At 56.4% G+C, this 16,069-nt stretch overlaps 1 protein-coding gene across 1 annotated transcript; it reads left to right on the top strand.

The window, feature by feature from the left end:
- The first annotated feature begins 3,593 nt into the window (after positions 1–3,593).
- On the top strand, positions 3,594–15,953 carry VWA5B2 (von Willebrand factor A domain containing 5B2). The gene is given in 22 exon segments (XM_005909519.3): positions 3,594–3,725; positions 4,301–4,406; positions 4,617–4,779; positions 4,865–5,005; positions 5,008–5,034; positions 6,951–7,170; positions 7,351–7,508; positions 8,038–8,169; positions 8,399–8,523; positions 8,909–9,064; positions 9,493–9,603; positions 9,918–10,126; positions 10,214–10,325; positions 10,778–10,963; positions 12,056–12,227; positions 12,317–12,630; positions 13,068–13,257; positions 13,360–13,716; positions 14,684–14,821; positions 14,917–15,000; positions 15,074–15,318; positions 15,405–15,953. Coding segments are annotated over 20 exon segments (3,765 nt in total). The 5' UTR covers positions 3,594–3,725; positions 4,301–4,406; positions 4,617–4,640.
- Positions 15,954–16,069: the final 116 nt, after the last annotated feature.

The following is a 16,069-nucleotide window of genomic DNA, read 5'->3' as shown; positions in this document are numbered from 1 at the left end:
GGAAAGAGTGAGTCACTCCCAGAGGCTCTCATTGGCTCAAGAGGTGAATGTGAGCTATAGATTCAACCACTTGACCTGTCCCATTCCCTGCCTGGGCCCCGCTGGCTCCCACCCCTGCCCACTGGCTGGGCACAAGGTCTCCTGTTCTCCACCTGGTTCTCCACCTGTCCTTTTATTTCTTGAGGTCAGCCAAGACTGATGGGAATTTTCAAAAGGAGGTATATTAAGGGATTTAGGAAATTTAAGTGAATATTAACGTACTGTGATAATTATTTTGCAATATGTAAATATATCAAATCATTGTGTTGTAGGACTTCCCTGGCCTGGTGGCTCAGTGGTAAAGAATCTGACTGCCAATGCAGGAGACAATGGTTCAATCCCTGGTCGGGGAGAATCCCATATGCTGTGGAGTAACTAAGCCCTTGCACTACAACTGCTGAGGTCTGCGTGCCTTAGAGCCCCTGGTCCGCAACAAGAGAAGCCACCCCAACAAGAAGCCCAGCTACTGCGGCAAAGAGTAGCCCCCCTGGTTGCCACAACTAAAGAAAAGCCCATGCAGCAACAAAGATGCAGCAGCACAGCCAAAGATACATAAAATTATTTTTTAAAAATCATTGTTGTACACCTAAAACTAATCCATTGGTATATGTCACTGTATCTCTATTTATTTATTTTATTTGTGTGTGTGACTGTGCCACGAGGCATGCAAGATCTTAGTTCCCTGACCAGGGATCAAACCAATGCCCCCTGCAGTGGAAGCACAGAGTGTCAACCACTGGACCTCTAGGGAAGTCCCTCAACTTTTTAAAAAATTCAGAATAAAAAAAGATTTAGGGAAAATCAAAGAGAAATAAGCCACAAAATAAACATTAATAAATTTGTATTGTCTGTGGTAGCAACTGTATTGTCTATCACAGTAGTCTGTGGTCTGAGGGCAGACCATCTGAGTTCAGCATTCTGGCTCTACTGCTTTATTAGCGTTTTCCTCACATGTAAGTAATAGTACTTGTCTCTCGAGCTATTTTCATCATTAAAGGAAGTGACTGATTCATGCATAGTGCAGTGCTCGGCCAACAGTAAGTGCTTGACAAATATTAACCTAGAGAAAACAACAGCAGCAACAAAACACTCTTACTTGCCCTTTCCTTAGTTCTTCTGACTTCATTTTTTGGTGAGCTGATCCCCCTGCTTCCTCTTCACTGCTTAACTCCCACTTAGGATTCCACTTACATGGCTTTCCCGCTCAACCACCAGGTTAGTTGCTGCTCCTAAAAGCTCCCAGCTAAAAGCTCTTATGATATCCCTGTAATGCAGCCCTCATCCTAGCCTATGGTAACTGTGTGTTTGCCTTCTTCACCAGAGTGTGAGCCTTCCAAGACAGGCTTACTGGCCTGGTGGCTCCAAGCCTTCCAAGACAGAGGCTATGCCTTTGTAGCTCTCTATCCGCCATGTCCTCCCCTACACCTGGCACACAGCAGAGCACTCAGGCTCCAAGCCATTGTGCCTAGAATCTCCTCCACCTCCTGAAACCGGGTTCTGGGACCCTCTGGGTCTGTGCTCCCCTTTCTGGTCCTCAGCCACCTGCCATGCTTCAGCCCCTCTATCAGCATGCCTCCCAGTTAGGCCTCAGAGCCCCTCCACAGAACCCCGTCATCTCCAGGGCCTGGCTGCCTGCACCCTTACCCCATCCTGCAGGACGCTTTACACCTCTGGTTGAACTGCAGACCCACTTCTCACTCCATTTGCCTCAGCTTAGACAGCCTCCCCAGCAGGAGGATCTTAGAGCCAGCCCAGCTTCCAAGCAAAGCTTGGCTTCTTCCAGAGTGTTTTCTAGTCTCTGACAGAGAAACCATCTTCCTGGGACACTGTTTTACAGTCAAGCTTTCCTCAGGAACCGAGGCAAGGACATCTTTTTCCATTTCTGCGTGTTTGAGGACCCTTAATGACTGTTCCCTGCAGCTTCATGTTTGTACATGTAGCTTTTGGCTTGTTCACAGAAGGGGCAAAGCACCAAACACCCATGAGGAGGTGGTCACTTGCCTGGACTTCCATGGAGCCCTCAAGGTCAAGGCTGGCACTGCCTAGGGACCTGGAGTCCCTGGAGGGCCTGTCCACCCCACCCCCACCATCTACCATTTCTCCCCAAGCCTGGTAGAGGAACATTCAACTCTGAATGAGGCTGGGAGAGGGTTCAATAGAGAAGGGAGAAGAAAGGACATGCAGTCAGGGCTTAGACAGTGTGGAAAGAATAGGGCTGCAACTCTGCTGGAGCTCCCAGTGAGCTAGATCATTGTGATGTTGGCTATGCCTCCTATATCATCCTTGTGCATTTCCACCCATGAAGTTCCCTGGGAAAAGGCCAAGCTGTTTCCACCATGCTAAGTGGTTTGAGCAAGTGAAAGGCTTGAACTGAGGGGTTCAGTGCTCAAGAAGGCAGAGGATCTCTCCCTGGGACCAGTGTGGAATAAGTGACTAGAATCAGGATAGAGTAAATAGGGAGGAGTGAGAATGCTGAGCTTAACTTGAAAGCCCACTCCCCACTGACTGCCCCCTACCCCCAGGTCTCCCCAAGCTCTCTTTGCAGAAGTTGGGTGTGGCTGCTGCAAGAAAGTTTGCATGGGTGACACCAGACATGGTCACTTTCCCAGGGCTCTTGGGGGAAGATTTTATGGACTTTCCTAATCTTTTGCAGCATAACACTGTCAGTCCAGCCAATAACAAAGGAACCTGATTACAGGCTGCCGGGATGTTTTCTCGGGATGTTTAAGGGGATGTTTGGGGTGGAGGTCATTTCTATGATGGGGGCAGTCTACAGCCACCAGAAGGCTCTGCAGGTTGAAAGGCTTCACTTCCAAGGTGGTGGACAACTGAAGTTTCCTGGAAGTTATAGCCTGAGAGGGCAATCCGCCAACCCTCCCCATCCCCAGAAAAAAGTGAGGAGATGGCACTGCAGTGGTGGGAAGGTTGGCAGCTGGAGGGGGAAGAATCGCTGCAGTGATGGGAATCACTGCATGGAGTGGACTGAAGTGGTCACACTAGCTGAAGACACCTGCAGGATGGAGAAGGTTTGTGCAGTGATGGAGGAGCACTGTGCAAAGGAAAGGATCAAGCTTTTGGGACGGGGGTCCTATGGTGATGCGGCCCTGGGGTTCGCTGCAGTGATTAGGGTCTCTGCAGTGATGAAAAGTTGAGCCATTGTGGGGGTGAGGGGTGAAGAGGGTAGAGGTGGGATAATCGGGGTAGCTGGAGTTGCTGCAGTGCTGGTTTGGGGGAGCCTGCAGCCCTTCTGCTGCACCTGCAGAACGCCTCATTTCCTGAAGGATAGAAAGGGAGGGGCCTCAAAGGCCCGGGTCTCTCACTGATGCTGGGCTGTGCGGCGGCGGGGATGCGGCTCCTGCACTGCGGTGCCGGGTCTGGCTGGAGCTGCAGGGGCTGGAGCGGCCGGGGCTGGCGCGGAGGCGGTACCGCGCGCGAATGGGGCGGGGAGCAGCAGCCCAGCCGCAGCGGCGGGCGGGGCCGAGACCGGCTGGAGGGGCGGCCTTCCGAGCGGGGGCGGGACCTGCACCCTTAGGGCCGACGCCCCTGTGCGGACCCAGAGCGGTCGCAGCGGGAGTCCAGAGCGGGCGCCTCGCAGGTGTCCAGACTGAAGGAAGCCCTGGGCGCAGAAGCAGCACCACCCACCCCAGTCCTGTCGTGCGGCCCAGAACTCCGCAGATGACGCGACGGTGAGGCTAAGGCTGCCCGCGGGGAGGGGGACGATCCCTAGACCCAGCCCGCAGCACCCCCTGACAGTTCGGCTGTGGGGGCAGCGGCGACTGCAGCGCACACCCACCCCCAACCCCCATCCCAGATCAGTTCTACCAGGATGGGGAGAGGTGCCCTGGACAGATCCTATGGAATCCCCCGATCACCTCTCCCGCTCTTGCTTTCGTAAGACCCCTTCCTTTCCCTTCCCACTTTGTTCTTCCCAGCTGAACCCCCTCCACTCCGGCCTGCAGCCCGTCTCAGCGCCCCTCTCAGTTGAGGAGCCAGAGAAAGACTGCAGCCCTTTGGCTCTCCATCCCATTCCGCCCCTACTAACCTTTGCTGGACTAGGTGCATCCAGAAGGATGCTGGCCCTTTAAACCCTTGCTCCCCACCCAGAGCATCTTCCGTTATCTCCACCCGCGCCACTTCCAACAGCTGGCAGCCGCGGGGAGCCCCGGGGGGCCGGCAGGTACTGGGGTGGCGGTGAGGCCCGGGAGGGGGGTAATGGAACAACTGTGACACCCCACTCCCCCCACCCCCGCCGCCCCTCCAGGAGCCGGTGAAGGGACTGCTGCGCGCCCGGAGCTCCAGTTAAACATTAACCCTCCGCTCCCCGGTCTCCGTGCTGCCTGCAGCTGCGCTCCTCCCAGGCTTCCCAGGTAACCGGCGACGATGCCCATCTCGCCACCACCCCCACCCTCCATCCCCAGTCTCCCTCCCTTCGACACCTGTCCGCCAGGTCGAGCCCCAGGGCTCAGCCTCTCGCCCCGTGCAGGTCCTTGTCCCCGTGCCGGAGTTAAAAATCTCCCCGCCGGTTTTCAGGAGGGTGGGGCCGGGCGCCCCAAACTCACCCTGTGCACCCTTCATAGAGCGCTTCCTCCTCCAAGGCCACCATGCCCGGCCTGTACTGCCCCTCCAGCTGGACGCCGCTGCCCCTCACGGACTCCTGGGTCCGGGCCTGCGCCAACGGACCCTGCCTCAGCCTGCGGGCCCGGCTCACCTACCACAACCCGCAGCCGCAGCCGGTGGACGGTGAGGCCCGGGCGGAGGGCGTGGGGTGGTGGACAGCGCCGGCCTGGCAAGGTCCGACATCGCCTGTGCCCTCATCCCGCCCCAGGCGTGTTCGTGTATCCTCTGGCCGAGGCTGAAGTGGTTTCGGGCTTCGAGGCGGAGGCCGCGGGACGGCGCGTCTCCTTCCAGCTGCAGAGTCGGCGCCGCTCGCAGGCCGCCTGCTGCAGCGCTCTGGGCCCCGCGCTGGGGCCTCAACGCCCCGCCGCTGCGCGCAGGGTGAGTCCCGGGCGCTCCCCGCCCCATCTCCTGAAAGCAGACGCACTGTGCATCCCACCCCTCTGCAAGCACCCGTTCTGCATCCCACGCCTCCCTGTCCCATCCGCCCGCCCCCCTCCCTGTCACTGTTTTTTCATTGATTCACCCTTTCATTCGACCATAGAGGACTGGGCCCCTGACGCTGACCAGGTGCTGGTGGGATGTGAACCAGGCCTGATCCGAGGCTTGCAGCCAGGTGGACAGACACAGCAGGCAGTCCACAAGGCTCTCCCTCCCCTCTGGAGCTTTAGCTCCGGGGCCTGGGACGGGGGTTTTGGTCATCTCTGAGTCCCAACATCTCTCAAAAAAAGTGACACAGAGGGGCTCAGAGAGTGCTGGGGGAGGAGACAGAAGCCCTCCCCTAGGATTCCTGGCTCACACTTCATTCTTTTATTTATTTGTGCATTCACTTGATTCCTGCACATGGGGTTTACCATCTGGGTAAGAAGAGGGACAGAATGCAGTGGTGCTGAGAGTTGGCACAAGCCCAGCAGGTAGTTGGAGGATAAAGGGAGCTCTGGGCTGAGGCCTCAGGAATATTTCAGAGGAGGTGAAGCCAGCATTTGACTGAAAGGAAGGGTGGGATGTATTAGGAAGGTTGAGAGGAGAGAAAAGGCACTCTACTCAGGGGCAACGGTGTAAGCAAAGGTTCAGAAGTAAGTTATACTGGGTAATGGTGATAAAATGCCTCATATTCATAGTGACTCCCGGTTTCAGTCACTGATGTCACCTCCTTTGAATCCAGAGAGGTATGTAATGCAAGTGTTGTTCTCCTTCCCCCTCTAACAGATGACAAGAGAAACAGCAATAGCCTTTTACATACTGGGTGCTTCCCGTATATTGTCTCATTCATTCCTCACCACAGTCATATAATTATGACCCCCATTTTATAAATGAGGAAACCAAGGCTCCTCTAAACAAGACAGTTGCTAAACAAAAGACAGAAGTCACAGAGCAGAGACTCAAAACCTGACACTGTGTTCTCTTCACTGTATCAGGCTGTCCCAAGCCTCAGATGCTGGAGACAGAAGCCCCTTTCTTCCTTCTTACCTCCATTTTTTCCTTTCATTTTTTCCTCCCCTTCATTCATTCAGCAAGTATTTTTCAGAAGAACGGGTAAATGATCATCCTGGGGAAATGAGGCCCAGGAGGGCTGTAAAGGTAGGCTGGGGCCTGACCACATAGGGTCTTGACTTCCACCTTAGACACCTGGCCATCTTCCCTTTAGCAGCATCGATGCTGCCCATGATGTCACCAGTCCCCAAACAAACCCCTTGGTCTAAGTAAAATGGAATACTTGGTATGCAAATGTCCTCTAGCCAGCTTCCAAATAGATTACTGTTCCTGAATTCCTCTTGGGCAGAAAATTCTGGAGCTACAAAAAATAAATAAATAAATAAAATTCTGGAGCCACAGCTAGTGGGCAGTGGGGAGTCCTCAACCCTCAACCATTCATGAGCAGGGTATTTGTGAGCAGGGAGGGTCCCAGGCAATGGGAGATGTCAGTAAGCATTTTTTAGGGAAATGAGGCCTACGGGTTGAACAGGCTGGAGCAGGTAAAGAAAGAGAGGCAGAGGGTATGGGTCCCACAGGACCTTGGAGGTGGTGTGGACATCCCCCTTCTCCTCCTCAGCTCTCCATCAGCAGTGATGTCACTTCTGCCTTTCCTGATGACAGCCAGATCCTCTGCCATCAACTTGCCTCTCCTTCTACTGCCATTCATCTCACGCCTCCATCTTACATCACCAATGCCCAGCATCCTTCCAACCTCACAAAGTTCTCCTTGCCCAAGCTCCCTGACTCTGTGCCTGCTCCCACCCTGTATTCCCCCATCTCCTCTGCTTCCAGCCCCGTCTGATCCCTTTCCTCACTCATAGGTCATCTTGTCTTGGATCTGGCCCAGGCCCGGTCCACGCTGGTGCTGCCCACAGGCCTCATCGCCGCGGCCGGCACCATGACAGTGACCCTGCGGAGCAGCCGGGAGCTGCCCTCCAGGCCTGACGGGGTGCTGCACGTGGCTCTGCCCTCTGTGCTCACCCCTCTGGCCCCGCCAGGCCCACCGGGGCCCCCCAGGCCTCCGGGGCTCTGTGACGACAGGTTGGGCCTATGGTGATTCTCTTCGTCCCTCCCTCGGCTTCTCTGGGTCTAGTGCGGGTGAGGGGGCCTTGGCAGGGTGTCCTGGGGGATTGGCAGGGTGGGGAAGGGCTGAAGCCAGTCAGCCAGAGGGGCTAGGGACCCTGGTAGTGGCCGAGTGACCCTCCTCATGTTCCTTTCCAGCCCCACCAGCTGCTTCGGAGTGAGCAGCCCTCAGGGTGAAGGGCCAGCCTGGGAGGAGTCAGCTGCTCCTCGGGATGTGTTCTTGGGCCCTGCCCGTTGCCCTGCCCCATACACCTTCTCTTTTGAGATGCTGGTGACTGGGCCGTGCCTGCTGGCAGGTGGGTATCCCTCCCAGTGTAGCCGACTGGGAAACAACTCAAGGCTCAGGGATGGGAGGAACGCAGTACAAAAAAGATGGGGACCTAAGACCTAGGAACCTCTAGTCTCCCATTGGGATCATCCGCTGGCTACTTCCACACAACACTCACACCTGTAGGTTTAAAGATGTCATTTCTTTACATTCCACTCCACTCACCAGTGAGAAGAGCGATGCTTACAATGAGACCAGTCCAAGTGATGAAGTTGAGTTTCCTTGTGCAAAAGGTAGAGGAGGATGTTAAATCAGCAGTTGGTTGATACAGAACTAGTTGACCAGCCAGGAACACACCTGGGATTTCCCCTCCCAGTCCGTGAAAGCAGGCAGACCCCACCTTGTCTACCCTATAGATTGGACTCTGAGAGCTGAGCTGAATCAGTCATGATCCTGCCCCCGGGCCCCCATTATTGTCTGGAAAGGTGATATTAGTGCTTTTGGGACTGGCTTAGGATGGCGTGGTCATCACCTCTTCCTGCCTCTACCTCCCTCAGGACTGGAGAGCCCCTCTCATGCTCTTCGGGCTGATGCCCCACCTCATGCCAGCTCTGCAGCCACCATCTGTGTCACACTGGCAGAGGGCCACCGCTGTGACCGGGCCTTGGAGATCCTGCTGCACCCCAGTGGTGAGAGACTGGGGCACACGGTGGGCTAGTGCTGCCTGCTTCAGGACCACCTGGGGAGCATTTTTCAATGATTTCTGGGCCCAAAGCCAAACAATTGAGTCACTGGTGAGGGTGGGCCCGGCAGTGCAGGGAGGCTGAGCCTGCAAAGTGTTCCCAGGATAGTGGGGCTGAGTGCTTGGGGTCTAAAGATGGGAGCTTCTCTGACAGAGCTGTGTCCCCTCCTCCCCAGAGCCGCACCAGCCCCACCTGATGCTGGAGGCCGGCAGTCTGAGCTCAGCAGAGTACGAGGCCCGGGTGAGAGCCCGCCGGGATTTCCAGAGGCTGCTGCGAAGGGACAGTGATGGGGACCGGCAGGTATAATGACCTGGGGTCCTGGCCTCACCTCTGGCTGCATTAATGCAGGAGGAGCAGGGGAGCAGGCTTAGGTTGGGATGGGCAGGAGGCCTCTACTCTCAGTGGGAGCTCTCAGTAGCTGCTACCACTGAGACAGGCTGATGAGTATTATCACAGGAGGCCCACGCAAGTCTCCCTGGAACGTGTCTCAGAGGATGGGGCATAGGACTGACACAGGCAGAGGACAGCCACCTGCTTCTGCCGTTGCCTTTATTCAGATGACGCAAAAGGGTGCCCCATCTGGGTGGATTGCATGGACAAAGGTCCCAGGGCTAGGTCCTGCTGCCAGCCCAGGTGGGAATTTCAGGAAGCCTGGCCCAGGATGACTCAGGGCTCCCATGCTCAGGTGTGCTTCCTGCAGCGACGCTTCCACAAGGATATCCTGCTGAACCCCGTGCTGGTGCTGAGCTTCTGCCCGGACCTGAGCTCCAAGCCCGGACACCTGGGCACAGCTACACGGGAGCTCCTCTTCCTGCTGGATGGCAGTAGTGTGGCACACAAGGCCTGTGGGGCAGGGTGTGGGTGGGCTGGGGGTTGGGTGAGGCAGTGGGTCTAGGTGGGCTGGGGGCTGCCTCTCAAAGACACAACACACACACACACACACACACACACACACACACATACACACACACCTACCTCTCTCCTTCTCATACTCACACACATGTGTTTCTCCCAGATTACAAGACCCACCTCTCATACATAAAGTTTCACTAGGTCACACCCAATCCCAAACCCCAGGGTTCACATGCACCTCTGTGGCCACGTGCCCAAATGTCTCTCACAGGAACTCAGAGTTTCCCTTGCACACTGGGGTCTCTCTCACAGTCACACACAGGTCCTTGCCCAGATTCTCTCATCTGGCCCCTCATCCCTTGTTGATCTTGATGCCAGTGGGGCCTGCCTCACCTTGCCCTCCCTGGCCCTCCCCAGGACGCCATCGTTTTGGCTGTGAAGTCACTCCCGCCCCAGACGCTCATCAACCTTGCCATGTTTGGCATCTCGGTGCAGCCCCTCTTCCCAGAGAGCCGGCCTTGCAGTGATGTGAGTGTGACCTAGGGATTTGGGGGTCAGTGGAGACATCTCAGGGGCTTCCCAGGTGGCACAGTGGTCAAGAATCCACCTGCGAATGCAAGAGATGCAAGGGACGCAAGTTGGATCTCTGGGTTGAAAAGTACCCTGGAGGAGGAAATGGCAACCCACTCTAATATTCTTACCTGGGAAATCTCATGGACAGAGGAGCCTGGTGGGCTACAGTCCACAGGGTTCGCAAAGAGTCAGAAACACCTGAGTAACTGGGTGTGCACACACAGAGTCCTCCCAGCCCGCTGTGCCCAGCCCAAGCCTTCTTCCCCCAGGAAGCTGTGCAGCTGATCTGTGAGAGCGTTGAGACGCTACAGGCTGTGGACGGCACCCCGGACGTGTGGGCTGCTCTGGACTGGGCCCTGGGGCAGCCCCAGCAAAGGGCCCACCCTAGGCAGCTTTTCCTGGTCACTGCTGCCTCCCCCATGGCCGCTGTGACCCACCAGACCCTGGAGCTCATGAGGTGGCATAGAGGGGCAGCCAGGTAGGATGGAGTGGGCAGAGCCAGCCTCCTGAGATTGGCCCCCAGAGAGGGCTACTGAGGCCGCAGCTGCTCCCCTTCTCTTGTCAGGTGCTTCTCCTTTGGCTTGGGGCGCGCCTGCCGCCAGCTGCTTCAGGGTCTGTCTGCTCTCAGCCGGGGCCAGGCCTACTTCCTGAGACCTGGGGAGAGGCTGCAGCCCATGGTGAGCTTGAGCCTGGGCCCTGCTCCCTTCTCCTCAGGGTCCTTCTCCCAAGTGGCACTGAGTCTGAAACATCCTGGTCGGGTTGTGAGGTCTCCAGGCACCCTGCTGTGGGGTGCTGCAGGAGGCCAAAGGTGCGGGGGACATGGCCTCTGACTACTCCCCCAATCTTGTCCTAAGTTTTGTCCTGGTACTGAGCCATATCTTTGAAAAGCCTTGCCCCATCCACATGGCACAGGCCAGGAGGACAGTTCACACCAAGCCTTGAGGACTGAACACTCCGTCTCCTTGCTTGTTCCTATCCCCGTTCCTCCCCTTGACCCAGCCTGACCCTGCCCTGCTTGCCTCAGCAAGGCACTGGGTGGATAGCGGCACCAGAAGGGTGGCCTCCCCACTCCACCGGCTGTGTGGCACCTCCTTCTCTCTCACGGGTTCCCTCTGGTCATTCCTCACAGCTGGTGCAGGCCCTGAGGAAAGCACTGGAGCCCGCGCTGAGTGACATCTCTGTGGACTGGTTTGTTCCGGATGCAGTGGAGGCCCTGCTGACACCCCGGGAGATCCCTGCGCTCTATCCTGGGGACCAGCTTCTTGGTTACTGCTCACTCTTCAGGGTGGACAGCTTCCGGTCCCAACCCCCGGGGGTAGGCCTGGGTTGGGGGGCGGTGGGAGGTGGGCCTGGGATGGCTGAAGCCCCTGTGTCTCCTCAAAACCCATTTCCTCTTCCCAGTGCCTCTCTCTGCCAAACTCATCTACCGCTACCCCCTAGACTTCCCCAGGAGGGACCAAACTGGGTCCCTCAAGGTGACTGCAGCCTGCCCCCCTCATAAGATCTCCCACTGAGCTGTCCTACAGAGTGATGCCTGTAGTCACTGAAGCACACAGAGAGCAGCACCAGCATTAGCTTTGAGGTTTTTTTTGAAATCTGATCATTGTTTCACACGGTGCCCTACAAAAAGCAACATCTAGGAGAAGGCAATGGCACCCCACTCCAGTACTCTTACCTGGAGAATCCCATGGACAGAGGAGCCTGGTAGGCTGCAGTGCATGGGGTCGCTGAGAGTCAGACATGACTGAGCGACTTCACTTTCACTTTTCTTGCCTGGAGAATCCCAGGGACGGGGGAGGCTGGTGGGCTGCCGTCCATGGGGTCACAGAGTCGGACACGACTGAAGTGACTTAGCAGCAGCAGCAGATTATTTCCTGTAACACTCAGGGCCACACAGAGCATCGTCTTGATGAAATCTCAGATCCCAATTCTTCTGTGTACTGACCATTTGATTTGGGGCAAGTCAGTCAACCTCTCTGAGCCCCTTACACTGACTTTTTTCATAGGGGTGTTTAACTAGAAATTCATGACTTGCACGCTGTTGGTAGGATACTTGACGCAGAGGTGGAGTTGGATAAATGAGTTATTTTTATTAGGAAAAGCTTTATCTTTCTAGAAGAACCAATCATACTAGCTCTTTTTTGACTGGGAGAGCCATAAAATGGACTGTTTGCCTTTCTTTCCTGGCTGCCAGGAAGCTCAGGGCCAAACCTGAAGCCCAGTCATAGCAGCTCTAGTAACGCTCTGGTCAGCATGTATGTTTCCTTTCTTAGTACTGGGTTTTAATTTCTGCTTTATAATCTTTATTGCCTCTTGCAGTGAGCCATCTTAAATCCTGTTTGGAAAAAGATAGAGTGTATAACTATAATCAGCTTCTTTTCCCCTCTCAATGTCTATCCCTCTCCAGGGCCAAGAGCCTGGCTGGCAGAGCTTGGGCGGCTCGGTGTTCCCATCCCCAGAGGAAGCACCATCTGCCACCAGCCCTGGCACTGAGCCCACTGGCACCTCAGAGCCACTGGGAACAGGCACTGTGTCAGCAGAGCTGTCCAGCCCGTGGGTTGCTGGGGACTCAGAGCGGAGTGAGTGCCTGGGGGTGTGTGTGTGTGTTAGAGGGGAAGTGGGTGGTGGAGAGCCCAGGGCTGGGATCTGCTCTACTGCCTCCCCATAGGTACTGATGCTCTGACAGACCCGGTCACGGACCCCGGACCTAATCCCTCTTCTGACACAGCCATATGGCACCGCATCTTCCAGTCCTCGTACATCCGGGAGCAGTATGTGCTCACCCACTGCTCTGCCAGCCCAGAGCCAGGCCCAGGCTCCACAGGCAGCAGCGCATCCCCTGTCTCCCAGGGCCCGGGCTCCCCTGAGGGCAACACTCCCCTGGATCCCCCTTCTCAGCAGGGCTGCCGAAGCCTAGCCTGGGGAGAATCTGCCAGCTCCCGTTCCTGTCCCCTGCCTCCATCTCCACTGGCTCCAGTCAAGGTGAGATTCAACCCACATCCCACCATGTATCCAGCAAACGTTTATTGACCATTGGCTGTATGCCATAGATTGTGCAGTGGTTACTATTAAGTCTACTTGAAAAAACAGATAGGTAATGATGATATATAATGATGATACCATGTGACACATGTTGACAAGCACAGAAGCGTGACATTATGGGGGTTCAGAGTCAAGGTGACTAACCCTGTCTGAGGGAGTCAGGAAAGCAAGAGCCTCCTCTGGAAGAATGGGGCATAGAGTGAGATGACACAGGGAAGGGGGCCAGGGGCCAGAAGGAGCCTGGCCTCACCCCTAAGGGTGGTGAGCAGCCATCTAGGGCTTCAGACAAAAGGGCATGTGGCTACTCATGTATGTATGTCTGATCAGGCCAGGAGCTCTGCACTCCTTGACCAGTGGACTCCACTTCTCATGTGCAGACTGGGGCTTTGAGTGCTGAGGTGCTGGGCCGTCGACGCAGAGTGGCTCTGGCTGGCCGAAGCCTCTCATCCCCCCAAGGCCGGGTGAACCCAGTCCCAGGGTGCCCCCGGCACCCCTCTCTAGGTGTAGCACCCGATGGGCCAGGCCCTGAGCCAGGGCAGCAGCTGGGACAGGGCTTGGATGACTCAGGTAAGGGTTACAGGGGAGCTGGGTTTTGTCACCCAGGAGGCTGTAGGGAGGTGGAGCCCAGGGCACCACGTGGCCCCTGCTCCTACCATTGTTTCTCCCCAGGAAACCTGCTCTCCCCAGCCCCCATGGACTGGGACATGTTGATGGAACCACCCTTCTTGTTCACTGCTGTTCCCCTCAATGGGGAGTTGGCCCCTCCAGCAGTAGCACAGCCTCCCCAAGCTCCACGCTGCCATGTGGTGATCCGGGCCTTGTGTGGGGAGCAGCCCATGTGCTGGGAGGTGGGTGTTGGGTTGGAGACGCTGTGGGGGCCTCAGGATGATGGCTCCCTGCCTCCGTCACCCCCTGAAAGAGATAATGCTTGGGACCAAGCACTCCATCGACTGACAGCAGCTTCTGTGGTTCGGGACAATGAGCAGCTGGCTCTTCGAAGAGGGGGTGAGACCAGGGCTGACCGGGGTGAGTTCCTGGTGGGCGCAATCAGGGCTCAAGGAAACTGTTCGGGGCAGAGAGTGGCAGAGGCATAGGTCTGTGTGATCACTCACTGTACCTCACCTTGCTCACAAATGATTTGAGGCAGCTCACCCACATTATCAAGAAAAAAAAAATTAAGCAGGGTAATGTCGGGGGAAGGGATAATAAAAGGAACAGAAAATTAGGTTATATTAAAGATATACACTATGAGGTTATGTACCCTTGCAAGCAGGGGACCCAAAACTGGCCAAGTTTCCTAGCAGCCAACAGAAAGGGAATTTCATCTTGTAATGATTCACAGTGCCCATAATGTAAAAACAAATCTGTCATTTAGGAAGATTATTAAAGTTAAAATGTCAGTTCTTCAGCTGCACTAGCCACGCTTCACATGCTTAGTGGAGACTCTAAGGAATAATACATACTGAATCCTGTGGCTACCACACCGGATCATGCAGATGCAGAATATTTCCATCATTACAGAAAATTCTACAGGGCAGTGCTGAAATGAGGGGATGGAAAAGGCACCACTCAATGCTTCCTCGGGGTTGTGTCCAGAATGTTGCATTTGTGGGTAGCCAAGGAGCCTAGCCTTGCTAATAGAAGGTGGTTGAGCATTTAGCCTAACCGCTTCTTGTCAAAGTTGAGGAGTCTGAGCTGGCCCCAAGAAGGAACTCCGTTCTGTTCAAAAGTGGACAGAGGGCTGGGAATTCCCTGGCGGACCAGTGGTTAGGACTCCACGCTTTCACTGCCAGGGTAAGGTTTGATCTCTGGTTAGGGAAGTAAGATTCCACAAGCCTGAAGGTGCTGCTAAAAAAAGAAAAAAAAAAAAGGACAGAGGAAGAAACCATGGCAATATGGGAGTAGAGGTTTTTTTTCTGTGAGCCTCTTTATAGAGAGTGGGTGGTAGGCGTGCACCCCCTCCCAGCCCACAAGCTGCTGCTTGGTTTCGTAGGTCACGCCCGGAGGTCCTGGCTCCGAGCCCTTCAGACAAGTAAGGTCAGCTCTGCCCCTTCTTGCTTCACCTGTCCTGTAGCTGTGGACGCTACCACCAGGGAGGTCCTACCCTCAGCCCTGCAGGTGCAGAGCTCAGGTAAGCAAAGGGTCTCCCAGGGGACCTCCCAGGAGCCAGTTCTCACCTCACTGGCCACCCTCCCAAACTTCTCCCTATCTTCTGTGCCCATACAGAGCCAGCTGAACCTGCAGGTACTCCTCCTATCTCTCAAAGCCATGTAGATGCAGCTCCTTTCCCCACAGTTGTCCACTCTAAAGGTAACACTCACATTTGAGGAAACGGAGTAGGGAGCAGCAGGCTTAGGGACCACCACCTAATGGCTCCAGTCAGGACTGAAGGAAGACTCTTTGGCAGGTGGCTGGGACCCAGACCAAACTGGCAACTCCAGTTCTGCTTTGGGGGACCATGCAGCCCCCATAGGAGGGTCTCACCGCCCGCTTCCCCGGCCTCCCTCCCGGATCAGCCTGGGCCGTTGGAAGTCCAGAGGCCCAGACAGCCACAGACCCTGCAGCCCCAACACAGGCCAAGTCAATGACAGCAACAGTGAAGGCAGTGGCCACGACTACCTGCCCTTGGTGAGGACTCGGGAGGTGGAGGGTGGCGCTGCCAGGGCCAGGGCACTGTCTCAGCTCGCTTCTCCCCCCACCTCCTCTCTCCTCAGGTGCGCTTGCAGGAGGCGCCTGGCTCTTTCCGCCTGGACGCTCTGTTCTGTGCAGCGGTGCGCATCTCGCAGGAGCGCCTGTGCCGCGCCTCGCCCTTTGCTGCACACCGGGCCAGCCTCAGCCCCACTTCGGCCTCCTCTCCCTGGGCACTTCTAGCCCCCAGTGTTGGCCAGGGTGGCAGCGCCACAGCCTCTTGCAGCCCGTCCCCCAGCTCGGGTTCCGAGGGTCCGGGCCAGGTGGACAGTGGGCGGGGATCAGACACTGAGGCCTCAGAGGGGTTGGAAGGGCCTGGTGGCGCTGACCTGCGGGGCCGGACTTGGGCCACGGCTGTGGCGCTTGCGTGGCTGGAGCACCGCTGTGCGGGGGCCTTTGGCGAGTGGGAACTGGCAGCTGCGAAGGCTGACTGTTGGCTGCGGGCGCAGCACCTGCCCGATGGCCTGGACCTGGCCAACCTCAAGGCTGCAGCCCGCGGTCTCTTCCTGCTGCTGCGTCACTGGGACCAGAACCTGCAGCTCCACCTGCTGTGCTACAGCCCCGCAAACATGTGAAGGTCACCCACTGCTCCGGCTGGCATCCCCCCCAACCAACTCAAAGTCACTGCCACCCAGAGCCGGCCTCTCGGTGCTGGGAAGGGGTGGGCTGGCGACAGCCTGTCCCCACTGCT

This window comes from Bos mutus, chromosome 1 (genome assembly GCF_027580195.1).
Source record: "Bos mutus isolate GX-2022 chromosome 1, NWIPB_WYAK_1.1, whole genome shotgun sequence".
In the NCBI taxonomy this organism is placed as follows: domain Eukaryota; kingdom Metazoa; phylum Chordata; class Mammalia; order Artiodactyla; family Bovidae; genus Bos; species Bos mutus.
Note: the sequence above shows the minus strand (reverse complement) of the source record. Positions and strands in the feature narration are given on the sequence as shown.